General features: G+C 37.6%; 1 protein-coding gene across 1 annotated transcript in view; it reads right to left on the bottom strand.

The window, feature by feature from the left end:
* CNTN3 (contactin 3 (plasmacytoma associated)) overlaps positions 1-27,343 on the bottom strand; it is a 93,892-nt gene that overhangs the window by 36,269 nt on the left and 30,280 nt on the right. The window contains exons 2-5 of the mRNA XM_014946820.1: positions 18,519-18,614; positions 5,293-5,496; positions 5,040-5,142; positions 3,852-4,036 (exon numbers count right to left, since the gene is read on the bottom strand). Coding sequence (XP_014802306.1) covers positions 3,852-4,036; positions 5,040-5,142; positions 5,293-5,496; positions 18,519-18,614 — 588 coding nt within the window. The remainder of the gene's footprint in view (positions 1-3,851; positions 4,037-5,039; positions 5,143-5,292; positions 5,497-18,518; positions 18,615-27,343) is intronic.

Below are 27,343 nucleotides of genomic sequence, written 5' to 3'. Positions count from 1 at the left end.
CTCAAAACTCCAAGTGTCTTTAAGCATGAATAACTTTTTCCTGATAAAACAACTGGGTCCAGAGAAGCATCTAACACATCCCTGAAGACGTCCATTATTTGACTTCCATTCAAAAATAAAAATGCTCTCAAGCAACAGGTAATTGCTACATCACCAGAGAAAGTTTTAGTATGTAAAAAAGATAACAAAAGCTATTAGACAGCATCAACAATTAGACTCTAGGTTGATCAAACTCCATAACTCCTTGATATTATTTAGTCATTTCTAGTTTTTCAGTTAGTGTTTTGAAAACATCTCTATGAACAAGACAGAATGAGACTATTGGACAAAAGGTTTAAACAGTGAGGCTCCTCCACATACATGAATAATGTATTTTCAGTATAATTCTGGTGGTACAATATTACCAAAATAATTAGCAAAATAGACAAGTATTTTTTGATATATGAAAAAATTACATATAATTTACGTATTACTGGGGGGTTCACCTTTGCTATCACAGACCACCACTGCAGAGCAAAAGAAGAACAGCAGAATTTTTTCTCCCTGTTAAACATTTTACCTTGAAACTGTCAAACATGAGTTCCGTTAAATCAGCATGTTCTAATGAAGAATATCTTTTCTTCAATTATGCTTCAAATTAATTGCTTTAGGTATCTCTAACCACATTACATGTTTAATTGCACCTTAAAATAAAAAATGTAATTGTTTCATCTCTTCTCATTTTTCCATGCCATGAAATGTCTGTCTTCTTCTATTATCTCTTTATGGAAAGGGCTAATAGTGATGACAAATGAATATACTAATAAAGTGAAAGCAAATTATTTATATATTCAAAGTTAGATAATCTTGTCCTATTTTTAGCACATTCTGAACTCCCCTGAGGTGAAAACTGGCATTAATCAAATGCTGGAACTGTATAAATGACAACAAACTGAACATTTGATGATAGCTTTTCTTGATAAAATCCTTCATGAGAAAAAAGGAAGATTAATACTCTGTCAGTAATGTTATGGAAGAACCCAGAATATCTGTTTTAGAGTATCTATTTTAATTATCAACTTCAACTATGGGTTGAGAGTTATATTTAAAACCCACAACAAATTAAAAAAAAAACAGATCCATTTTATTTTTCATGAAGAGAGTTAGAGATGTGTACAGAATTTCTAAACCAAACATATGCACAAGCATCCTTGAAAAATGACTATGGACATGATTGAAGTTGAGTTAATGTTTGAGCACTTTGTGCTTTCAAGACTGTAATTCATTACTGGAAGAAGAGGCAGGATACTATAGAAAAAATAAGTGATTTTTTTTTTTAATCAAATAATTTGTGCACTGAAAAACCCAATTTTCAGATTTCAAATTTTACAGGTTCAGCTCATAAAACAAAGAAGGAGAAGAAGAGTGTTTTGCTTCACAGCAGAACAATGAAATGTTCCAAGCTTTTGTTTAGGAGTAGCTTTATGTTTCATTTACAAAGAATCTTTAAAATCTGCAGAGAAAGGAAAACCTATTTTTCAGTCACATGGAAAATTTTTGTCTATTTTTTTTCCCCTTGAGATTTATTTTTCACATTACTTCACGATGACAACTTTGAAAATGTTAACCCCAATTCTTCCCGTACTCTTTTTTGGGCAAGCCAGAAACCTGCTTTGTTCTGCTGAGAAGAGGAAAATAAATGTTGTAACTGCTGAAATAAAAAGGCATTTTGTCTGCTTGTAATCCTTATATTTTTCTATATATGAGTAGCAGACATGTCTTACACTTCTACCAATAAAGTGCTTTAACAGCAGCCAACATCCACTAACATTAACACACAGATTTGTGTCATCTTTGCCAGCATTGGTACTTTCTGGCAGATGGATATTTTTTGCTCTGTCTTCAGTACATTGCATTGGTTTTCCCCAAATCCTCATCTGCTTTTAGAACAACTTCCTTAAACATTGATCTTTTATTGGAAGACTGAGTGGCATATGGTTAGATTCTTTATCATACAGATCCCTGAGCTTTGATAGCAGGCGCAGCAGCCAACCATCAGAAGATATTATCTTCAGTTATAGAACATCATTAATCTACAAACAGAATTAAAATCCTCCAAATTATCAAGAAGTGTTAAAATAATCCTATCCTGAACACAGACTTGTTGGCATTCTGTCTGCAACAACAAAGCAAGTAACAAAATAAGAAAGATTACTTAAATCTACTTAATTCTGCAGAATGGGTTTCATTAAGCAGAACAAATGAAATGAAACAGTTGGAGTGCCATTAATGCCATTACAGGTCTCATTATTCTTCTTAGGCTAAACATCCATGTTAGGGATGAATCTAATATGGGCGGACATTTATATTGGAATATGAACCCTATTTGAGGGTCCAATTCCCCTCCTGGATTTGCAATGAAAATGTTCACACTGATTTACTTGTCACAAAACTGCAACTCGCTAGCTTTTATTGATTAGCAACATCCTTTATTTCAGCTCTGTGTCCTTTAATGAGCAAAACAAAACCGGGGAAGCAGGTCAGATATCTCAAGATTGCCACTATCGCAATTACATTACAAGGACTAATGAACAGATCCACTCAATTTTGTATGTAGTTTACACTGATATGTCTTACAACTGCCCTGATTTAACACTGGAGTGGGAATACTGAGCCAAACTGATGTTCAAACCACAACTCGTTTGAAACTATCAAGTAGCGAATAAGAGTCAAAATGCATAGTGCCAAGTTTGGAATGACAGGTGGCACTGGCAGATGAAGCTTCTTAGATATTGTGTTCCTGTTATTCATAAGATTTCTCAAAAAGTCGTAACTACAATGAGTATATGGAAAATTCAAGTTGTTCAAAATGCCCCGTCCAACCTGACCTTGAACATCTCCAGTGATGGGGCACTGATTCAGTGTGACTATAAATTTGGAAGTTGGGGTGGGGGGGGAGAAGTCTTGTCCTTCCTCCTTATAATATCCATTGTGCCTTAAATTAAAATCTTCATTGACTAAAACATACACTGCAGGACTCTGTGTTCCAGGCAACAGCAGCTCCCCATACAGAAGCAGGAAACAGAAAGAGCATTTGCTCCAAGTTGCAGAACAGCCACGTTCCATGCTTTTACACACAACTTTAAAAAAATAGCTTTGCTTAAATATTCCTACATGAGGAACAGCATTCCAGCACAGTCTGAAACGCTCTTTAAATTGCCATTTACCTAAAGAAAATTATATTTGCTGAGATCTGGCTTTAACAAAAATTGTCAATTACCACTTTGTTGCAAATCACTCCAGCTTTGAAACACCACCAATGTGCTTTGCCAATATTCATTTCACTCTATAGCCTTAAATGCACAAGAGACTCTCTCTGTTTCCAGCTATTAAATTTTGTATTATTTCATTTCCTATGCTGGATTATATTCTCTCATTTATTTACTCATTTTAAAATAAAATTGGCCATTTTGAAAGCAAAGGATTGACAATATCCATCAGTAATCTTTTCCTAAAGCAAGGTAACATTTGCATTTCCTGTAAATGTGAGGCCTAAATGATCCCCCAAATAAATCCAATTGAATGAAAACCTAAGGTTTCACCAGAAAGACCTTCCATCATAGAAATATAAGTAACAAGCACTTTCTACATTACTCTTAGCAACCCTTTTGAGCCTGGACATTTATTACAAGTGTTACACAAAACCCTGGTGCAGGAGCTCTCATTCTCCACGAGTAGTTAAGATGCCACAGAATTTTAAGCACAAACACTTGCTGGTATAGCAGAAGCTGTAAACCCAAAAGTACCTTAAGAGTGGTTTATATTTCATGTGTAAAGAAAGGTGGGAGAGAAGGAGAAAAGAAGTTTCCTACCATAGTAAGTGAGACGTCCTCTTGCAATGTTTTTTCCTCTTGAGTTTTCAGTAATACATTCGTACAGCCCCGCGTCCTCCTGCTGGAAATTAGGTATTTCAATCATGCCATTGGATTTCCTCAGCTTTATTTTACTTGGAAATGGCAGACCATCAGTTCTTCGCCAGTTAATCTGAGGCACAGGGCTAAAAAGAAAAGAATGGGTTTTTAAGCAGCTTTGCTAAAAATACCTGATTGGCAAAATTAGACGCTTAAACTAATATATGATAAAATTCAGAAGTGACTAAAAGCTCGTGTTAAAAGTGGTATTCGTACTGTAGGTGACAGATGGTCAGACACTACAGCGACTGATTTGCATGTATCTGTTTTATACGCTATTATTTGCAGTACCAATTTTTTCATTAATATCTGTGTGAATGTCCAATGATCATAAAATTTCTTGTAAATCAGCTCTGGCCTCCCCTGAAGTCGGGGGAGATTTACCAGTGACTGCCATGGGAGGAGAAACCAAGGCAAGTCTTTTGAAATTCTCATCCTAGAACAGCCATTCATTCTCCTATTTTAAAACTTTCACTCACCTACCCGGGGACCCAGAGCAGTAACATGTGATTAAGTTATCAATCTCATACTTAAAAAGTATCAACACCTGACAAAGCTGTCTGCAAATAAACTGCAAAGTGGTAAGTAAATACATTTACAGAAACATAAATGCCTTCTCAGATCATTTGTGCAAGAGAAAAGATATAAATTGTGTGCGAAGTATCATTCAGAAGAGGGATGCATTTTAATCTTTATTTTAGCTATAAAGAAAGAATAACATTATGAAAGCATCAAGTACATTTAACAGTAAAATTCAGACAAAATTCTCACTGACTTCAACAACACTTTCTTCTACACAGAGAAAATGGAAGAAAGTAAAAGAATATATGCAAAACTGCACTGATCTTATTCACGGTAATCTGAAATGAAATTTAAGTTACTGTGCTGCCAGAACAGACATTTTAATTCTAAACAAAATCAAAACTTACTCCAAGACTCTTTGCCCTCCTATTCCAAGGCAATAATTGCAATGACCAAAATAGGGTCTTTAAAAAACACTACCGAAATGGCTGCCAGAACTGCCCATCTGTTGCGCAGATCAACCCTAATGGGCTTCAACTCACAGGATGGGTAAAGTCAAAAACTTACTTTCCCAGTGCAAAGCATTCCAGCTTCACCGTGGAGCCTTTAGCCGCAGGAAGAGTCTCAGGAAACTGAACTTCTATTTTGGGTTCATATTCCCCCATCACACCTACACGAGACAATTGAAAAAGGCAATTTTTAATTTTTAAAGCCTCGTTTTTTCTCTCTTTAGTGTTCCATCACATTAAATTCCGAATCAAGTTTATTTCTCTCGCGCTCCATTGAGGTATTTATTGATGGTGTAGAAGGGAAGTCCTACCATCCGTGCGCAGCACGAGAGGCGTTGGTGACCCAAGAACCTGGCTGTTGGTCACAGCGCTGGTCACAACGCAGGTGTAATTCCCAACATCCGAGGGCTCAACTTTGGCAATGTAGAGGTGACCCGTCTCTTGGGACACAAATCGCCGACTGTCCTCTTGTACAAATGATGGGTATTCATTGAAGATCCAAGCAAATGACAATTCTAGTTGGTAATAAAAAAGAAGCAAAGGTGTTTGGTAGGGCTGTTCACTTTTCTTTTTCCTTCAAAGAGCAGTTTATTTTATTATTGTATTATATTATTAATGCTATATACATTCTATACAATACTTTATTATGCAACAAACATGATCAGAGAGCCAATGATGGCGAGAAATAAATTTAAAATGGTACCAGAAACAAGCAAAACAAAACAAAAAAAAAGCTTAAAATGGTACCAGAAACAAGCAAAACAAACAAAAAAAGGCAAAACTAACCGTTTTTTCACCAAAGCCCTACCACCTCCAGCAGAAAAAAAGGTGAAAGGAATTCAAATTGCCTTACACGAGGATCACTTTTTTGATGTGCTCTTTTTTTTTTTCCTTTGCAGACAGCAAAAGTGAGACCAAACTTTGCTAAAATGGAGACATTACTCATTACTCATTCAGTAGCTATTTCACAACTCAGGTACGTAGCAGATAGAAACAGCACAGGTGTTTGCAAGTGAAAGGAATGACAAAAGAAGCATAAATTCCTATTAGAGCTCAACACAAAGCGAAACTAGTTTTTTCATAGGAAAATCCATAAAAATGCCATAAAGAAATCTTTATATGAAATGGCAAAGTAGCCGTTACTACCATTCGTTACTGTCACTCAAAAGGAAAACCACACTTTAAGAGATAAACTAAGAGATTTGGCAAAAAATGCAGTATAATTTGTTTTTTTCTGAACACTGCTCTGAGCTCCATGTGTCCAATTTTAATTGGCAAAAGCCCCTTCCTGTGCAAGGCCATGTGCTTGTCTCGTTCATATCCTACGGAATCAAAGGAAATTAATTTTTAATGGTTTTCCAAGCAAGAAATAATTTTTCACCCAAGTGCCGCTCAGCTGAAAGTTTATAAAAAGATTACAGCTTCTGCAAGTGCTAATTAGAGACGATTATAGCTTGATTGACCTGCCTTCATGCTAAAATATCTTGTAGCATTTACACTGCCCCTACAAAATGGAGATCGTGCCTTTTTGCAGAGGTTTAATATGAAAGTGAGTAAATTTGGATGCAGTCATGAAATGGAGAGTAGGCATTTCCATAACCCTCATCGTTGAGTACGAATACGCACCCAGCAAAGCACTAAGCCAACAGGACAATTTAACACAAGGTAAGATTGTGCAGATGAAAAAACATACAATAAATGAAATTATTAAAATATTTATGGACTGGCTAATGCAAAAAAAAGGCCTCAAATGAAATGGCTCATCATAATTGCATTTAATTTTCTTCTATCAATATTTAAACTCCTTCCATTAACATAATTTTGCAGGAGCAGCGTGTACGAACAATTAACGGTCTCAGGACTTTTCTCGAGTGAAACTTCTGTCGTATTTGGAAATACTTATTGTTGAAAACAGCCCTCTTCCCTTCTGGACCTGCAGTGTGTCTCCTCAGCTGAAACAATGGTTATCTCTAAAAGTTCCTTACATAACATGAGAGGTGTAATTAATTTATGATAAGGAAAGCCAACAAGGATTTGCCAAGAAAAGACAGGGTAGTTAGTCATCTGTGATCTACCTTGACTTCAACAAGAGTTTTGAGATGTGCCACATGAGTTCTCCTACACAAGCCAAAGAATATTCATATAACCAAGAAAAAAAAATACTCTGTGCAGCTACTCTTCCATCTTATAACTCAACTACCAAGATGTACGTATCAAGGGATGGCTGTTGAGTTGAGAGAGCTCGTTGAGTGAACACCACAAAGCAGGGAGGTGCCATCCGTGCACAATTCTGACTGTTTTCTGGCACTACTCAACATCTATCAGCCACTTCAAATAGAAAAAATAAAATAAAAAAATCATTTTAAGAAAGGAAAAAAAAGACAAAATACACCTGAAGAGCTTGTAGGGGACTACAAGGTCTTTAAGAGCAAAGATTACATGGTCTTGCTAAATGGGAAAGACTGAAAAATAAAGCATAATTCCATTTCTGGATGGGAGCTGGATGAAGAGAGTGACCACAAGGCTGAGGGAAAGGCTGTAGACCACACTAGGTATCAATTCAGGAACTGTAACAAAAAAAAACCTGCATCAAACTCGGAAATCCACAAGACACAAAGTGTGGGAAGCCAGGCTTTATTGGTTCTGGTATTTATTGAGCTACTTATTTTCCTTAGCTCAAAATATTATTTTATTCTAAAAATAGAAAATATAAAAAGGCATTATTCAAAACATTCAAAGGGGACGGACAGATCTGGATACGCAGCAGGAAAATAAGCAGCTTGATTTCGTTCTTATTATATTGGGTTAAGTCAAGAGTAAACTCATTGAAATCAGTCATTATGATTATGAAAGCCACGCAAAGTGTATTCCAGTTTAATTGGATCCTTCAACAGCCTATGAATAAGCACCCCTAGAAACCTAATTTCCCATTCAACATATATTTTCATTGACTCTCTTAAAAAAGGAGGGCACTTCCTTACCAGTGCCCCACAGCCAATATCTCATTTTATATTTATTGTACTTTACAAAATTGTATTCTTACTTTCCAAAAAAATTCATATTAAACAACTTGTTCTGTGATTTATTATGTTTACACCATTTGCCTGTTGCTGATCCTAGAGCACCTCAAGGGACATAAACTCGCTCCTTTTCTGTCAATTACAAGTTTTCAGTTGATTTTCTGTTATAAATGGAAGTAATATGTCTCTCCTGGGCTTCCTTGGAGCTCTAAGCCTTTGCTTTCCAATGCATTTTTTCCTTATTTGGCAACCGTACATGGATAAGGTATTGGAAATTACAGTTATTACTCAATTTTTATTTGTTTACTACATCTTGGTTGGCTTCTCCTCTTTATTTTGCATTATTTGATTATTATTTACTGTGCAGGCTACAAGCCACAACATGCTCAGCATGCTCATACGGTTCTAGGTGCTTTGTGCATCTAAGTGTTCAATTAAAAACAGCTCACAAAATTGCCTGTCATTTTTAAACTTAGATTTTTACTACACATCAGTGGAAGACCCTGGGATGAAACCAATATTATTTCTTGTAAACAGATGATAGTAGTGGTGGGAATCCAAAATTATACATTAATTCAGGAAGCCAGTAAAACAAAAGTTTAGAAAAAAATAATAATAAAGAAGGGCATATAGACCTATGACAAAAAGGAGAAGGATAATGCATAAAGTTTATTATACACTGTAAAAGCACAAATTCTGAAGGTCTTCTCTGCTCATTCCCCACTGTCTCTTGCTCATTTTGCTTGGGCTCACCGCTTCCATACATCTCCACTAGCCCTATAATTCACACCTAACTGAGATTTCTAAATAGCCAAAAGTAAATGATATGAACAATATTGCTCTGAAACAGACTCAAATTTATGTTCAAAACTGACTGAATTTCAATTAGTGAAGCAGATGTTTACATAGATAAACCTGAAAAGAAATGAAAATACTTGATTTTGAGTACATCAAGCTGACTGAACAATAGTTAGAAGTTTTATGTTGGTTTTTTTGGGGTTTTTTGGGTTTTTTTTTTTTTTTTTTTTAAAATGAAGTTTCATGTCAATCATTTGATACCTAAAATCTACATGACTTCATACAGTTCTCCAATTCAGGTTTTACAATATTCTATAGTAGAAATACAATGGGAAGTTGAAACATCCTGGTATTTCCCTCTTCAACTGGCACTCTGCCTAACCCGCAGGATGGTATATGGCTTTTAAAAAACTGTTTGCAAGAAAGTAATCAGACTAAATTTAGCAATGACAGAAACTGTAATTAAAGAGAGGGAAATTTGTAGCAACCAGCTATTTTGAATTATCTACCTTAGAGTTAAGAGTACAAGTAATGGAAAAGTAGCACTGATTTTGAGAGGATAATGACAGATTCCATAATTAAGAAAGAAACCAATTAGTTCATCTTTTGGCCCAGTTTCAGCTCAAACTGTGAAGAAATGACAGAAAGTGGAGAAAAGCCTCTCGCTTGGTGGATGAGCATCACTCGGGAGGGAGAAGGCTCCCAGGGCACAGCCCCAAAGCCATCGGGGACAGAAATGTCCCTTTGTCAACAGTTTTGAGGAACAGCTCTGTATTTTCATCTGCCCAGGAACCCCTGGGAAAGTGCAAACAAATTATTTAAAAGTAGGAAATTAATCTGCATGAGTTAAAGTGGATTAACCTAGACATAAACTTAGTTCACTGCAGCCTAATCCCTAGAAGATTGCGCTGCTCTGGGTTTAGGTCACTGTACGTGGGGATGCGAGTGCCCCCAGGGGAAAAAATACATTTTATCTTACATACACTGCCTTCAAACCTCTCATTAACTATTCTTCTGTTTGTGCTTGGGCAAACCCTGGCTACTTTATCCTACTTAGTTCACCACCTCCTTCCTTTGGCCAGCCAGCACAGCCAGCTGCAAGGCTCTTCCTGGTGCCTGGAATTCAGCCAAAATAAAGAGGCAATGCTTTATCTGTGCCATAAAATAAATCATATATTTTTAAATTTTTTTTGGCAAACATTAAATGTTGTTTTACTAATAAAAATCTTATGCACTGTATGCGTAAGACAAGGTGTTTATGTACGCCAGTATGGGATTCCCCAACTCTATGTAAACAGGGTATTATAACATCCTTAGGTGCTATTGGCAAAAATCATATCATTAACTCTTTAGAATTGTATTGGAAATAAGTTGTACATCATTTCAGGGTTTTAGGATATATTCTTGAGCACATTAAATAAGTTGTACATCATTTCAGGGTTTTAGGGTATATTCTTGAGCACATTAAATGCCAAGAAACTAAAAAACTGTCCTAAGTGTGTTCAGCTGGGAAAAACAAACCAAAACTCAGACTGCGTATTTCTGACAGGCATCCTCCTGAATTGTTTGCATGCAAGTACTTGTATCACTAATAATGCAATAGTCTTCAGCTGTTTACAAAAGCTGCAGTCACACTTCAGAGTACAGTCTATCCATGCAATCTAGGTTGGTAATTTACTTTTTGTTAATGTTTTCTATGTAAAAATAATGACAACTACAAACCAAACCTCTGTAATAGGGCTTGACTCGTGGCCACCAGCATTGAAGTGAGACAACGAGCATCTGGTTAAAATAGTTATAACATTTTCCCAACTTGGGAAATCCCCTCCGAACTCCTTAAAGTTCCTCCCTTCTTTTGGCTGAAGATATTTTTGTTCATACAAAATGTAAATTGCACGATGGGAATCTGAGTCCAGCTACAAAGAGTGAAGAACGAATCCTGAGAAACCTCATTTTATTCCAGAGTATAATGGAAACACCCTGATTTGAAGCTAATGTATACCATTAATCTTGTTGGCATAAAAGGTGAATTATTTTGTAGATAAAATATAAAAGATCAATTTTCAGCATGCTGTGCAGGTAATTAGGCATGGAACTTCTGCGTATGGAATAACCCAAAACAATGAGAGCCGTGCGAGAGACCTATGTAATATCTTGCCATTTCAATCTACACATTTAATGAGAATATTGAAATGTTTTAGCTGAAATTGCAAGGTTTGTACTTCAGGCTGACACCTAATTTTCTTTTTTAGACAGAATATGGTAAGAGTCGACCTGTATTCTGATTTTGAAACAAGGTTAATAAAAATTCCTTAAACATAGTCGCAGCATGACTTATATTTTTCTCTACTGCCCTCCCACCTACCAACACGGACTACCTACCCTCCCACCTCGGCCAACATGGACTGGCCAAGTAGAAATTACACACACTTGTGTCACCTTTGCACAGCTGCCACAGGTGACAAAGCCCACCACAGGTCTGTCTTTTGCCGTACTCGACAATTGGTAGAATTTTTCTAAGTCTTTCAAAGCAGCCTCCAAAGCAAAGCACATCACTGTAATTAAAATGTAGATGTTTCTAAGCTCATCCTTGGGAAACACAGATGTTCGAGACTGGCAGCGTTAATTCTTTATTAATACCACTCATTAAGTGCATTTCTGAACAGCACACAGAACCATAGAATCATAGAATCGTCCAGTTGGAAAGGACCTTTAAGATCATCTAGTCCAGCCATCAACCTGACTCTGATAAAAACCATCACTAAACCATGTCCCTCAGCACCACGTCAACCCGTCTTTTGAACACCTCCAGGGATGGTGCCTCAACTCCTTCCCTGGGCAACCCATTCCAAGGCTTAATAAACCCTTCTGTGTAAAAATTTGTACTAATCTCCAATCTGAACCTCCCCTGGCACAACTTGAGGCCATTTCCTCTTGTCCTGTGACTTGGGAGAAGAGACCGACCCCTCAGCACAGCCTTCTCTGCTGTCTGTCTGTCTGTCTTCCTCTCCCCTCTCCTGTCACACAGGGGTTTGACCATTAGTGTTAAGTTTCAAACCAAATGTGACCTTGTAATAGCAAAGTGCTCCTTAACTGGCAGGTTAAATGTTCCCTGGTGCTCCAAAGGAAATCCAGATGCTAATGGGAGAGTCTTAACAAAACAGCTTTTCTACATTTGGGTTCCTCTGCTGAATCAAAACCCAATTTGGCTTCCCCTGTAGCCGGGCAGGATGATGGATTAGTTTCTCTTTATCACATTTCTAAACTAATTGTTTCAGACTAGCTGTGTCATTCAAACTGTACTGCCTCCGATCAAATCGTTCGTACTCTGGAATATGCAGAAAAGTAAGAAACTGCTTTAGGAAGCAATATTTAAATACATACCCATTAGCCATATCCATTTCAAATGACAAATTGTTATTTTAATCACCTCCCCAGAACTTTACATTTAATTGCTCAGAGCATTTCTAACAACTCTGTTATGCTTTTTCAATAGTTGAAAGTATTTTAAATTGCTTCCCGCCTATAATAATTTTGAGGATAAAAAGATGATAGTTTAGCTTATTGCTCAACTAAAATACATCTGATTTCTTCTGAATGTTAAATACTAGGGAGATAAACTACGGGAAACCAATGGAAATACCCAAGAGTAAATTTTCAAAGGAACAGACTAATGTTTATAGGTTGAAGTAGTAATTACTGACAAACTTCATTTAGTAGTCTTGCACTCATTTAGGAGAAGGTACTTGGTAAACCTCTGTGAAAAACAAAAATTAATTTCAGTACTCTTGTTAAATAGCGTAATGATCAGCTATGACTGTGTGCTGGGACTGCAGCCATCTCCCTTCTGCCTCTGCCTAATCAATTATCTTATTTCCAACGAAAAACTCAAGTATTTTAGTAGAGAAGATAATAAAGAGCTGGAGGAGAAAAACCCCACAGTAACAATTTAGGAATAAAAATAATCTTGGTAGATGGCCAAACCCAGTTATTTTCTCCAAGTTTCTCCTTTTCCCAGGGCACACCCCAGATACCTGGGACTATGTGAAAAGCCTTGATCTGAACTTCTTTCTTGCAATTTGGTTTTTCCTAATCCGTTTCTCCCTCTTTCTTTCCATCCTCCCCTTCTTCCAGCAAATGCCCCACCACCAAGCGGCAGATTCTCCCATTAAAACACTCTTGTCCCATATTGCTGTCTCTTCCAGTTTATTCCAGTTCAGGAGAGAGGTCTAACGAGAGCAGATACCAGCAATAAAGTGCACATCCCATCATCTTTCAAGGTCTCCTAGAGCAGCAACATACATTTTGCTGATGAAACTTAGTATTAGTCCCACCAAAGCCTGCTCTGCTCTTCGCTCTCTCCCACAACAGCCCACATTATACACACCGCTAATTGATGAACTAAAATCTTAATGAATCTTTAGTGGAAACCAAATGTTCTGCAGCCAGCAGGAGCTGATCCAATCTTAAGAAAAACCCCTCCTTGGGCTTTAGAAGAAATTGTAGCCCTCCCTGCACAGCCTCTAGGTTCTGAGATGCTCTCTCACCCCACTAACGAAAAGAATAATTTAACTTTAAAATACTGAGATTTAAAAATACTCTTTTGTTTTCCAATTTGTATACTTGGGAAGCTACTTTTAAAAAAATATAAATGCATATATATGAACGATTGAAGGCTAGAATCTTTCCTTAAAAACAAAAAATTATAAAAAGCTGCAATATTCCCAGAATCTTTTTGCAAAGGGTATTCATGAAGCAGTGCAAAATTTACAAGAGCGAATCACTCATCATAGATGTTTCCAGACTTTATGCTCTACAACCTGGCTATGAACTATCCTTCACCATCCAGATACATCTCTTAAACTAAGACTCACAAAAGGGCTGGAAGACCGTATATTTAAGAAATAAAATAAAAACACTAATATATTAATATGTTCAGTGTTATAGATGTGTATAAAGAAATGAAACACGGAGTTAACAAAGGGTTCTGTAAGTATCTGGAGTAATGCCGTGCTTGTCCAGTTTGCCCTTTCCCAAACTGGAATCATGAATCATTTGCTAAAAGTTTCTTAGGCCAGTTAAAACCTCCACAGTAGCTTAAAAGCATGTCATGTAAAGTAGCTGCAGATGTTGCAAAGAAATATAAATAAGGGTAGACTAAATTTAGTCTGGTTTCCTTCAGCCTGGAACACAGGATTATCAACAGAGAAAGTGCTTTAGAAAGACTGCATTTGATAAAGTGCAGAACTTTAAAGAGTGTCTCTGTAGCACTGGTTTGTTACTGGTGGTGAAAATAATAATGCTCTGACAGGCAGAAATCATTGTAAAATCCAGCTGTGAACGTGTATTATTGTCTCTCATATGGACAAATATAAATGTCTCTCGGGTACCATTTGATTTCAAACTGTCAGCTGAAATTTGTGCAGATGATGATGATGACACCAGCAGGACTATTGCAAAATATATTTTTAAATAAAAATACCATTTCTCCTTGGCAGATTGAGAACAGCTCAAGAACACTATGGAACCATTTTTAAGGCCATTGCCTTTATAATACTCAACATACTATTCTCCTTAGAATGCATTTTTGTGCAAAAACCTCATAATGTGCCTACTGCAAGTGTGATTTATTGCTCACGCCCAAATGAGTGTTGTCCAAAATTTGCAACAAAAGCAAAAAGTAGAGATGGAAAAACCAGGATGATTTCCACCTCCTGCAAACACAGTGATGGGCAGGAGGAAAGAAACCATATTCTGGATTTTTACCAGTTTGGTATTGCTTTGTTTTAAGGGTATGAAATGTTCCAAAGCCAAATGAGTAAAATTTATTCAGTTTACAGTTCCCTGAAAAACAGGATGTTGATATTCAAGAGTCGCCGAAAAGAAATAATCAAAGCATCAAAATATTTCTGGCACAGGAGATGCTTTCCGTGCCATGTTATCCATGAAGCACAGCCTTGCTGGAACCTGCAGGTCTCCAAATGGCAATACGATGAGACATGGGCAAAAATTTGCAAGTCTAAACACTAATTTGCAACCGACATGACATTATTCACTGAATGATTTGTCATAGCAAGCAGTGAGCAATAAAACTGGGATCTATTTTTCCATGTTCTAATATCATTTCAAACTAGCACATGACAACTTTAAAATAATATACTATGAGTGAGATTGATCCCTGTCCTTCAAATACAGTCTCATCTATTGATTAAGTCTACATTTATCAGGGCATGAGAATAACATGGAGGACGTATTATTACTGTTTTTTTAATATAGAAATATCCTTGCTGTATTGCATGAAATAGGAACACATATCACAGGAGGCTAATCATGAATATAAGATAAATAGAATTTCCTTGCAATTTTCGTCAATTTGGCGACTCCACAACATTCTTGCCATTTACTTAAATTCTGATGGGTTACGGTCACATTCCACACACTAACAAGATAACAGGGAGTAGTACATCCACCAACATATAACTAATGTCTAGTTCTTCCAGGCAAGCCTGAGTTCCCTGAAAAATCTGAATAACCACCAAGCAAATCTTTACTTTTACCATTAAAAAAAAATAAATCACCTTTTTTCTGTCTGTATAAACCACCACAGAGATAAAAGGACTACGCCTCATCACTCTCTCCTCTCCCAAAGAACAGGACATACCTCATAAATTAGTAACATTTCTGAAATCCAAAACCAATGTCAGATTAGAGAAGCTGGCTGTAATAAACCAATATAAATCACAATATCTATCAAATAGAAATATTAGCTGAAGACAAGCTACATCATAATCAAGATACAGAAGCAGCAGTAAGAGTAGGTAAAGCCCTAAAGGAACTTGTGGATTTGCTTTACTCGGGGCTTTGTTGCTCCTTAGACACCAATCTTGGAATAAAATCAATAGTAGAGAAAAAAATCATTTTTAGATCTCCATATGTCTAGTCTTTTCCATTCTTGGCAGCATGGAAAAAAATTAGCATCGCATGAATGTTTTTTAACCAGCTGCGCGTTGTGTCCAATATTAAGTTTTGTACGTGGAGATGGTTGCTTTATTGACATTCCTTTAAAACCATCGAAGGCATAACAGTAACACAGGGAAAAGTCAAAACAGCTGTGGAGTTCAGTAGTATGTAAAGGTTATAACAACTGAAAAAGATAGCAGGAGACCTACAGTAATCAATTTTAGATGTCATTTTACCTTTTGATTATGTGGAGTAAATAACTTACTGATTTGTGGAAAAAACAAGCTATTTTAACAGATTCCCTGTAACAGAATTAAAATTATATACAGAAGTACAGTCATGCAGAACGATGACAGATGACAACCTCAATTACCCAAAAATCACTGCTCAATTATAAAACAACTTACATTAGCTAACATAAATTAGGAAAATATTTTGGGGGAAGTCTTTTATTGAATCTCCCATTCAGTAAATCTCAAACAAGACTGCTAAAAAAGGGAATGCCAAAAAGGGAAAATTCACTAACTCTAAAGAAAATTTTGGAGCGGTTTGTGATATGGCTCATGTTTAATGACAGAAATATAAAACTGATCTTGATCACTGTCTTCCTCCCCCTGTACGCCAACAGCCATCACAGAAACAAAGCTAAAATACAATCTCAGCATATGGGCCTATGTGTGAGAAATTAAATGGAATTTCATCGTTGGTTTAAATGGTAGATGTGTCCATACCCTGATGGAACGGGAACCGCAGACTTCAAAAGGACAAAAGTACCATTAAATGCAGGAACTATCCTCTCCACTGAAAGGGAATTTTCATATTACTTATGTAAATATCTGTGGATAAGATAAGTAAAGAAAAAAATATGCCAAACTGTAGAAGGGACGACCTGGTGTTTCTTTTGGGATGAACACTAGTTTCTATTATAACTGGAATGCTGGATATGAAGGAATAATCACAATTTAATCAAGTCTCATCTTGAAGGCTCCTTAAAGAGAATGTAAGAAATAACTGCAAATCCCCATCAAACCAGTAAAAATTTAGAAATTGCAGGACATGGCAGAACGCAAAAGAACAGGATGTCGGGGTTAAGGGGAAGAGAAAACAAGGTATTTGAGAAGGTTTTTAGAATTAGTACTGTCCGAAATTATTTGATAGCTCAGTGCAACACATACAGAACCAAAGGGAAATAAAAAAAGAAGGTAATAAATCAGATCACCAATCTGGAAAGGGCTGAACAGCCCTCAGAGCCCTCAGGCCAGGTCAGCTGTTCAGAAACAACCCTGCCATTCCTAACAAACCTCTTCTGCTTGATGCATGGATATTTTATCTAAGACTTACCGACCCGCATCCTACCGTGCCAGATCTAGTGCTTGATGTCACTGTGCTATAGGTTTATTTTAGCGTAGAAAGAAGAAGACGGACTTATCCACCTTGCTCCATGACTCCTGAAAACTTTTAATGGCTAATCCTCTAACTCTCAGACAAATCCAAGGATTTAAAATAATTCTGGTACCAATTCTCAATGCCATTTGATAATTCAGGGAGCCCTCAGATCTCGTTTTTTTGCACGAATAACACAATTAGTGTGGGCAGTGTCAATCATATCCCATCTGCTGACTGCAAAAGAAATTCTCACCTCTTCCACGTGCTGATTTGACCCACTGTTCTTAGCAATATGAGCACATCTGTATCAACTCCTGTTTAACACCTCTAACTTAAACATTGCAAGACTCAGCGCAGAGTTGCCATCAGTTTGGTGACCACCTCTGGCTGCACACCCATGCAGAAGATGCGACTACACAAATAGCTGGGGTAATTCAGACTCTGGACTGCATACGGAAGTAAAATTTAATCATTTTAATTCTTATAGATAGCTGGGAGAATGACCCATTTTCACAGCAGCTGAAAAGACAAAGCTGTTGCAAGGCTATAAAGATGATTTAAGAGTATGTATCAATTTAGAGAGAAAAATTCTGCAAGCTCAGACAGTTGTAAAATTGCCACTTTATGGCTGCGTCTTCTTGGACTCTGCCAAATTTAAGAGGCCACAATACCTATATTATTGTATTCAATGTTTAGTTTATATTACCTTGTCTTTGCAATCAAATCTAATGCTTAACATCACAGCCCTTCAATAATGAAGCTCCATATCAATTAAAAACAAATAAAACCAGTTGCTTTCCAATATTACTTGAGGCTCCATACCAATTAGTCAAAGCCTGAAGATGCAGAATGAACGATAAAACATATTTGCAACTTTTGGTCTACCAAGAATCCATATATCCAGTTTTCTCGCCCCCCTCCAGACAGCAGGGTTTTAAATTACACCAGCATCATTACATTACACTATCAAATGTCTTGATTGCAAGAAAACAGGCAGATATGAGCATAATGAGTCTGTTCTTTGCAACTGTCTAGTCATTGAGAAAACTAGATTCATTGAGGCCTGGCAATTGGGAAATTGGGCAGAATTTAACTCCAAAAGATACGCAATTAATTACTGGAAATATCATAAAAATCTGACATTTTAAGTGCTAGCAGCTAGAAAGACATTTCAAGATAAAAGAAAATCCTCTTAAGTACTTCCCTCTACCCCGCCCTTTTGATTTTGGTTTCTTTCTCTCTGTGTTTACTTCAGAAACCAGGTTTTTCATTCTTGGTCCCTGGGAAGGATCTCTCCATGCCTTTGCAGGGAGATGTTTCACCCTACGGTCAGTCAGCCCCAGTGGAAGCACTAACCTCTGAAGGTCCCTTACCTCCTGCCCGGGGGGGTGGTCCACAGAGCAGCACGACTCCCTGCCCCTCACGAACCGACACCGCGCTTCTCATCTTCGTCCGGGAGTTTTCAAGATCTGTTTTTGAAAGAAAAGGCAAGCTGGGTATTAGGAAAAGACTAAACAGACAGGGATTTTCAAGTTCTCAAGCCCTGATATCAAACCTCTTAGTATGCAACCAAGTTAAGTGATTTCAGTGAATCCGTTGCAAAAGAATTGGCCGTTCAACACAGGGGAGGATGAAAGATTTAGGACTGAACTAATTTACAAGAGCACCATTTAACAGATCCTTTGGCTAATTTTCTTCTTATGCTAGACTTAAGCTACTCTAATTTTGATAACCAAAAAGGAGTCATAAGCATAACTTAAAAATAGGTCTTTAATCCGCTGTTTCCTTCCCAAATGAAGGCTCTGGTGAAAATAGCATCAAGATTCTACTGAGCTCCTTTAACCAACCATAAAATAATGCTAATAACGTAGATATTCAGAAAACAGATATGTAACTTTTCAAATAGAAAAGAAACCCCTCAACCACCTCCCTGTGGCAGAATCCCTGGTCACATCGCTAAGCCCTGGTGAAGGCAACCACTTTGCACCTCAGCGTGGTGACCCAGGGCTCTGCTCTACCTGGCTTCAGGTCTTTTGAGATCTTTTAAAGCTATTTAAAAGGAGAAACAAATGGTACTGAGTAAACATAAATGCAAAATTGCAGAGCAGCAATACTTCATCATGAATTTATATTAACTTTCCCTCTAACCGGTGACTCAAGATCCAAGGAAGTATGGCCTCATTATCTCCTGGAATTAAGCTAGATACAACACTCAATACAAACTAAGATTAAGGTTGTGCACTAATAAAGATTTTTCCATGAATAAACTGTATGTTTTTCCATCATAAAACCACACAATAACAATTTTTTTTTTAAAGGTTTGTTTATAACCTTGTAAACCGGGCTCTGCTCTACCTGGCTTCAGGTCTTTTGAGATCTTTTAAAGCTATTTAAAAGGAGAAACAAATGGTACTGAGTAAACATAAATGCAAAATTGCAGAGCAGCAATACTTCATCATGAATTTATATTAACTTTCCCTCTAACCGGTGACTCAAGATCCAAGGAAGTATGGCCTCATTATCTCCTGGAATTAAGCTAGATACAACACTCAATACAAACTAAGATTAAGGTTGTGCACTAATAAAGATTTTTCCATGAATAAACTGTATGTTTTTCCATCATAAAACCACACAATAACAATTTTTTTAAAAAGGTTTGTTTATAACCTTGTAAGGGATACTAACACAGTCTGGAAACTAAGGCTGCCTTTATTACCAAGCATAATAGGAGCAGTAAGTTGACCAATAGTAGCTATTTCCTAAAACATAGTATTTTTTAATATTGAAAAGCAACAGCTGTTATAGTCAGAACACTGAGCAAGAGTGATTAGAATTTTCAATGCTTCATTAAAAAAAAAATACATTTATTGCCACACTAAAATACTGTTCTAATATTCTTTGTTACTGCATATAAATCTCATAGAAGGTTCCTTAAAAGGACTATTTTCTGCTTTCCAACTTAATTTCTGTGCAGATATATGTCAGGGTCTACATTTTCACTCACGCAGTAGGTTTGGGTCTTTCAGCTGGTATGTCAGAGAAGAAGAGGCACACTATTTTACACCAGAATGCAAACAGGTGTGCAACTTGGATTTTAAAATTTACAGCAAAAGAAAGAAAATCTATTTACAGGACTATTTTCTGCTTTCCAACTTAATTTCCATGCAGATATATGTCAGGGTCTATATTTTCACTCACACAGTAGGTTTGGGTCTTTCATCTGGTACGTCAGAGAAGAAGAGACACAATTCTACACTAGAATGCAAACAGGTGTGCAAGTAAGATTTTAAAATTTACAGCAAAAGAAAGACAATCTATTTATATATAAAATTAATTTGGGCCAAATTTTGCCCTCTTGCATCACAACCGCCAAGAGCCATAAATCTTATGCAATACCCATCATTTCTGTAATTAAGATGAACTGCTTTATCACTGCTTTCCAAGCACGCACGTTCATTTATTGCACACACAGACGTTCAGAAACTCCATCGCCTTTGAGCTGCCCGACACAGTGCGTGAGCGGGATGGGACGGGGCTGGGAGCACCCGGGGAAGGGAGGTGACCCGTGGGGACACACCAAAACACGTGCCCATTATCCTGCGGGGACCCACTGGGGGATAAGGTTTGAGCTGTTGCAATGTTGTACTGCAGAAGTTATTAATCACTGATTGCAGATGAAGACTGCTGTCACAGGGGAGTAGGTTTTTTTTGGGAAACACGAAGCAACGCAGAAGCCATCAGAAAAATGAAGAACGTGAGCCATATTACAATGAAAGAATAATTTTTCACTAATTAGCAGGAAGCTCTCCATCCTACCTTCTAGAGTGGTTTAAGTACCAGACTAATCACACAGCTGCAGAAATATCATCACTTAATTCATTTACATACTTGCACATTCTCTTTATACGTTGTCTGGCACCACTTTGAAAATAATTAAAAATCACTATGAAAAATAGTAATAGAGTTCTTTATTAACACAACGCAATGAAGCCCAAACCTCTGACCTTGGAAATACCCGCTGCTTATACACGAGCTTCTGCTCTGATTTTATGAGCTTCTAGTCTGATTATCAGGCACCTCTGTAGCATATTCAGAGTGCTGAAGGTCAAAGCCAGCCCTCTTTGGTGGAAGATCAGGGCAGGGTGGTTTGGGGTGGGGTTTTTTTGTTGGTTTTGTTGTTTGGCTTTTTATTTTTTGAGTTTGCTTTGTTTTATAAAGCCAGTATTCTAACAGGAATGGCACTAGGGAGTAGTTCTACATCTTCCAAGAAAACTTGCTATTACATGAAATCATTGGGAAGGAACATTAAGTCCTCAGAAAACTGACAGGGTAAATAAAATACTGTAAAAAGGTGGGCAAATAATGGAAAAGAGTGTTTACTTTTACAGATCGATTTGTATCTCTGAAATCAGAGGCTCTTCTCCTGCTGAAATGTCTTAATAGATAAAATATAACTGGAAACAAAAAATGAGGATAAGAAGAGGACAGAAAATGGTTTTGAGAAGCGATGAGTCAGAGCAGGACTCGCTTTTCAGCGCCCCATGGGATGACAGGATCCCGTTGTTTTGTTTGAAAGAAAAGGGCAGAAACAGATATAAAGTACTTCTGTGTTCTAGCTGTTGATCTATGGCTTGTCTTACTCATCAGATTTTTAAAACTTTATCTACTTTTTCAAGCTGGTCATCAAAACAAAGTGTTTTAATTGGTATCTTGTCTACAGCTTCTTACATGAATTTATTATGATTCACTACACCCCACTTTTATTCCATCTGAAACGCTACTACTCCAGTAGGAAACGACCAACTTTATTACTTAACTCCAGCAGGCAAAGTCTCTAACACTGAGAATATTTTGGTAAAAATGTTACAAAAACCTGACTACACAAGGAAAAGAAAAAAGTCCAACATAAAACCAATCTAGAACTGCATAATTTGCAAATTAAATGTTTTTATTGGCTGTTTATAGTTCGCTATATAGAAGAAAGTTTAAAATTAGCAACTGAGGCCTTTCTGACTCCTGAAACAGCATTTTCTTCTCCCTTCCCATGCTAATACATATATTGGCCTCATTGCTTTAGTACCAAGTACATAAAGTTACATCAACTGAAATACACATGCCACTGCAATAAAATGGAGCAAGAAAATGTAATTCAGCTTTATTGAAAAGTCTTTTATTCTGCCCGAAAAGAAGAACAATGAAACGTGTTCTTGCACATACAAACAGCAAGGATATGAAAACTACATATTTCATTGGGTTCTCTCCTTCCATTTAATAAGAAAAGTTTTAAGTCTCAAGCACATTGCAATGAAAGATTTCAAATATGGAGTTAAAGTAACAATAGCATAATTTGCACAGCCTCTGCTCTGGAATAACAGCATTACGCATTTAGAATACAAGCATATAAAAGTTCATGTGATACCCAGTTATTAAAAGACACATTTGTAATTTCATGGGGGAGGTGGGAGAGAATATGCTCCCTGAAGCATCTGGAGAAGGTAAAACAGACCTTGTTCTCACCTGGTATCAACACATAAGAAAGAATAAAAAAAAAAATAATAATTTATCTTAATCTGCAGAAGGCAGAAATAATAATTTATCTTAATCTGCAGAAGGCACGTCTTTTGGCCAGAGTCATTGGGGTTCACTGCGAGTGCCTTCTAAAATGTTTCTTGTTTCTGTGATCTTGTGTAATCAGCAAAGGTAACCAAACAGATCAAAGATCAGTATCAGATCAAATAATAAACCTATGCTTTAGAAAAGACATAAGAGACCAAGTTATGCAAGATCCAGAGAATTTCGGATGACAAAGCTGCTCCAGACACCCAACTTCCAGCCCGTTGGCAGCACTGAGTTGTATCACATTGTGCCAAAAAACCTGTGGGATTTTTCACCCCTGTTCACACTGGTCTGTACACAGAACCTTCATAAGATTAGCAGAGGCTCCTAGGAACTACACCATCTTCTAATTTTTATTTATTTTTTAAAGTAACACACAGGACACATTCCCTCCCTGGAGAGGAGAAGGATGCAGTAGGTTTCCAGCTCCAAGTCCTGGGACAATCAAACACGTTATTACACTTATATCAATTGATATTTATTGTCAACACATGTTTATTAGCAATTCTACCATGTTTTGATAACTGCAGAACAAGGGTTCATGCTCTACAAACATAATCGTCCCTTAAGAGCCACAAACATATTTATTCCATTACTTCATTAGACTCATTATTATGCAAAGCAGCAGAAGTTGTTAAACATACTTTATGTGTAATTCTATACCAGTAGGATGTTCAAGGACCTAAATGAGTCAGACAACCAAATCTTAACTGTTTTCTTCAATAGGTAATTCTGAAGTGGGGACTCTGTTTGATGTCAGCACATAATGAAGTACTAATTCACAACCAGCTCGCCCTGGTAAAGTCACATTATTAAAAAAAATGAAATACCAGCCTCTCGGCTCTTAAGGAAAAAAAAATAACAGCCTCAGCAGTTGTAATAGCTATGTTGATAATGACAACTTCTGGGGTAAACAGAATAAGACAAATTTGTTTCTTTAAAAAGAACAAACTTCACCACCACCACCTACATCGCCTAAGTGCATAAGCAAACCTTCCCCACGCCTCTATACCCCAAATTTGGCTAAATCAAGGCGTTTCTGTGACCTTGTATTTTATACTATTGGCAGATCTCAGACACTGAATAACGTGACAGAGCTGCACATGGAGCAAGGGAGACTTTCTGCTGCCTTCTCTGGGCTCCCGATCAAGCCTGAGCGAATCACGCTGGGGTGCGAGGGAGGGATGAAACCCAAAGTTATCTCCATAATCATAGATTATTGTTGGAGGTAGAAAGGAGAGAGAAGAAAAACGTTAACAGTGCAAAAGTGAACAGGATTGGAGTGATTTGTCACTCCAGAAGAGACAAACCGGCTGCTGGGGAGCCATCTCCACAGTTTCATTTCTGTCATGCTGGTGTCACGGGGAAATCATATAATTTCACAGCAACCCCTCCAAAAGCTGTTAATGCTGTGACACACTGCTGAACTTTCATTTTATAGTATGACATTTATCTGGTAGCAGTACAGCAGGTTACACACACACACCATAGAGTATTTTTAACAGCCCAGTTTGCCAGCAGAGGAGCAGCTCTGGTGCTGGTGGTGTGTTCCTGCAGCCCAGGACATCAGCGCTGCTCCTCCGGGCTGAGACCCAGCCCTGCTGCCCAGCAGGTACCAGCCCCACCACTTAAAACCAGTGATGCCCTGGGCATTTCATGCCCAGGAGGCTCCAGGACAGGCCAAGCAGAAAGAACCTCCCACCCCACCCTCAAGGTACTGGCTATTCGCAACCAAAAGCGACGCTTAAGAAAACTTTGAGTTTTCACTTTGCAATACTGCTCCCATCTCCACACACATTACATTAGTCTCATTCAGACTGTAACTCGCATCCATAGAAACACTGCTAATAAAACGCAGCTAACTTCTACATTTGAGACCCTGCAGGTTGTTTCCATTGCATGAAATGTAGAACATCGACTGAGCAAGTGCTGCTAAGTGGCTGCTGGGGCCTGCTACAGTGAACCAACAGCATCAAAAACTTTTCTTACAAAACTCTCAAACTCTTCATCTCCCCGTAAATCACTTGGAGTGTAGCAAAAAAGCACACAGGAAAGAATTAAACACTTTTATATCAATTAAACGAGAATCATTTAAAAGTCATACAACAAAATCTGTGTTCTATTGACACAAATAGGAAAAGCTAAAAAGAAACTGGCAGGGATCTATTGAGTGGGGTGAATGTGAAATGCCAGCGTGGAAAGAGGGAGTAGAGTCTGCAGTAATGAGGGAGAAGGAGGGACAGAAAGAGATGGGATGCTTTTGTGGGCTGTGTGGAACAGAAGGGAGAGACCAGAGACAGCAGAATCAAAAAGCAGTAGAGGAACATTAATAGCATAAAAGTTGAGTCAACATCTGATGAGCAGGGATATATATATTTTATTTTTTTTTAAACGTGCTTTGCATTGGTAAAAATGCACTGACAGAACTGGAAAAATAGCGTTCTGAAGGAAATGCATGTTTTGACAGAAAGATATTCTCCAATAAATATTTCAAAAAGCACTCCCTTCCATAAATTTGTATTATCTGAGAATAATCACTGAACTCAAGGCAAACACAGCACTGAAGAAAGTTCTTAAATTACTTGAATTGCTATCTCAGGAGGGAAGGATGTTTGCCCAAGGAAATTATCCTACAGCCCAGTTCTCAGATGCAACACAAGTTTTGCCCCCCTCAAGCTTTCCTAAACCAAACCCTAAGAACATCCTGACAGTCTACAAAGCACCTCCAACAGCTTGTGACCACAAAGCAGGTTTAGTGGTGAAGAACACCAGGCTACTCATGTTTTAATAAACAGAGGGATAAACATTTTGCCAGACCTAGGTCTGTTTACCTGAAGTTTATTTATTTAATAATTAGCAAGTTTCCAAGACTACTTTCTTCAATAAAATAAAAAAAAAAAAGAATGAGAATCACTCTGCAACAGTTCATTTTGAAGCACTGGGAACAGGCTGATGACAATGGCATTATTTTTTTTCTGCCCGATTTCACTCCTTTAACCTTCCAAAGACAGCCACCTTCCTTAAAGAAATGGACTGATTCTCCCACAAATATTACAGAATATATAGCTGGGTTGTCACCAGAAAGTATTGCTAGGAGACGGGTAACCAAAATCTGTCCTCTTTCCCATCTCACTTGCTATGGAGCACCTGGCAAATAGCCCCAGTGCTTTGATTAGGGCCATGTGGACTATAACAGATGTAATGATGACAAATAACAGATACAGCAGATGAGTAAGTGTCCTATCAACAGATGTCTTGCCACAGCTGCTGCTTCACACGTAAAAACACACTAACTTGTTAGTCAGCAGAAAAATCCAATATTCACAGACCTTCAAAATATTTATAATTCTCATCAAAATATGTGTCCTACCTGGGTTAAGCAAAATAATATGAAATGCACAAGTTAATCGAGCTACAAACGTAATAAGGAACACTGTTAACTCCAACACAGCTAATTAAAAACACAGCCCCCTGGAGGAAACTGCATCATCTTTATGGAGCTGCTCCAGCTTTCCAGAGTGAGCTTCCAGCTCTCCCAGCCTGTGGACCACCTCTTCGAGGATCAGGCTCTCCAAAGCTCTGCCTCACTCCGATTACAACTCTGAAAAGCTTTACCTCTTTCTATCTCTCCCTCTACCACCAGCTTTGCAGCACATGGAATTCAACAAGCCATCTCCCCATCCAGGAGCTACACCACCGGAGTAATTTGCCAGGAAGAAGAGAGCAAACCCTAACTCATGACCAATCCTGCCAAAAGTACTTGTGCCATTTTCTTCACCAGAACTGGCTGGGTTTTATCTCTATCTCAAGCTGCTGTTCAGTATTTTTAACTCGATGCATTGGGGACCCTAAAGAGCTAACACTAACACATTTTTACTTTTTGATTTTATTTTAATAATTTTCCGGAATACCGTTTCTCAACCTAAAACCAGATGGGTTTGTGAAGTCCATTATACCTCAACTCTTTAATCTAATAATACAAGTACAACTTAAAGAGGATGACTATTTCTACATAAGTGATTTCAGTAACCTACTTGAAGCCAGCCACACAGGGGACGAAATGCAAGAACAGAAATTAATATTGTATCAAGAACAATATTTACAGAGAAATTCAGAGGAAATTAGAACTTTTAATTTCATTATCGGAGTTATTGGTAGATGAAAAATGCAGGAGTAGAAATACAAGTAACGCATTTTCTTGGTAGCACATTTTCCTGGTTCGCGTAGAGGAAGAACGGTTATTTTACTGCATTAACTACTCACACAGCAATTTTAAGAAAGAGGTATGAGAATTTTCTCATCTGACAAGTAATATTACTCAGACTTACTATCCTGAATATAGCGTATGATTCTGACATTAATTGCCTCTGTGATGTTCCAATCTAACATCTCTGAAACAGGGATATAATACACTCTTCCTTGGGTGCTCCACTACAACCGCAGCAGTATCTGGCTGAGTACAAAGATGTTGCCACCACGTAAAACAGATTCTGGAAAATTGCTGCAAACATTTATGACTATAAATCTCTTAGGTTACTAGCTGGGATTAGACTACATTAACAGGCTCAGGAGGACAGGATAG

Source organism: Calidris pugnax, unplaced genomic scaffold, assembly GCF_001431845.1.
Source record: "Calidris pugnax isolate Ruff unplaced genomic scaffold, ASM143184v1 scaffold81, whole genome shotgun sequence".
In the NCBI taxonomy this organism is placed as follows: domain Eukaryota; kingdom Metazoa; phylum Chordata; class Aves; order Charadriiformes; family Scolopacidae; genus Calidris; species Calidris pugnax.
Note: the sequence above shows the minus strand (reverse complement) of the source record. Positions and strands in the feature narration are given on the sequence as shown.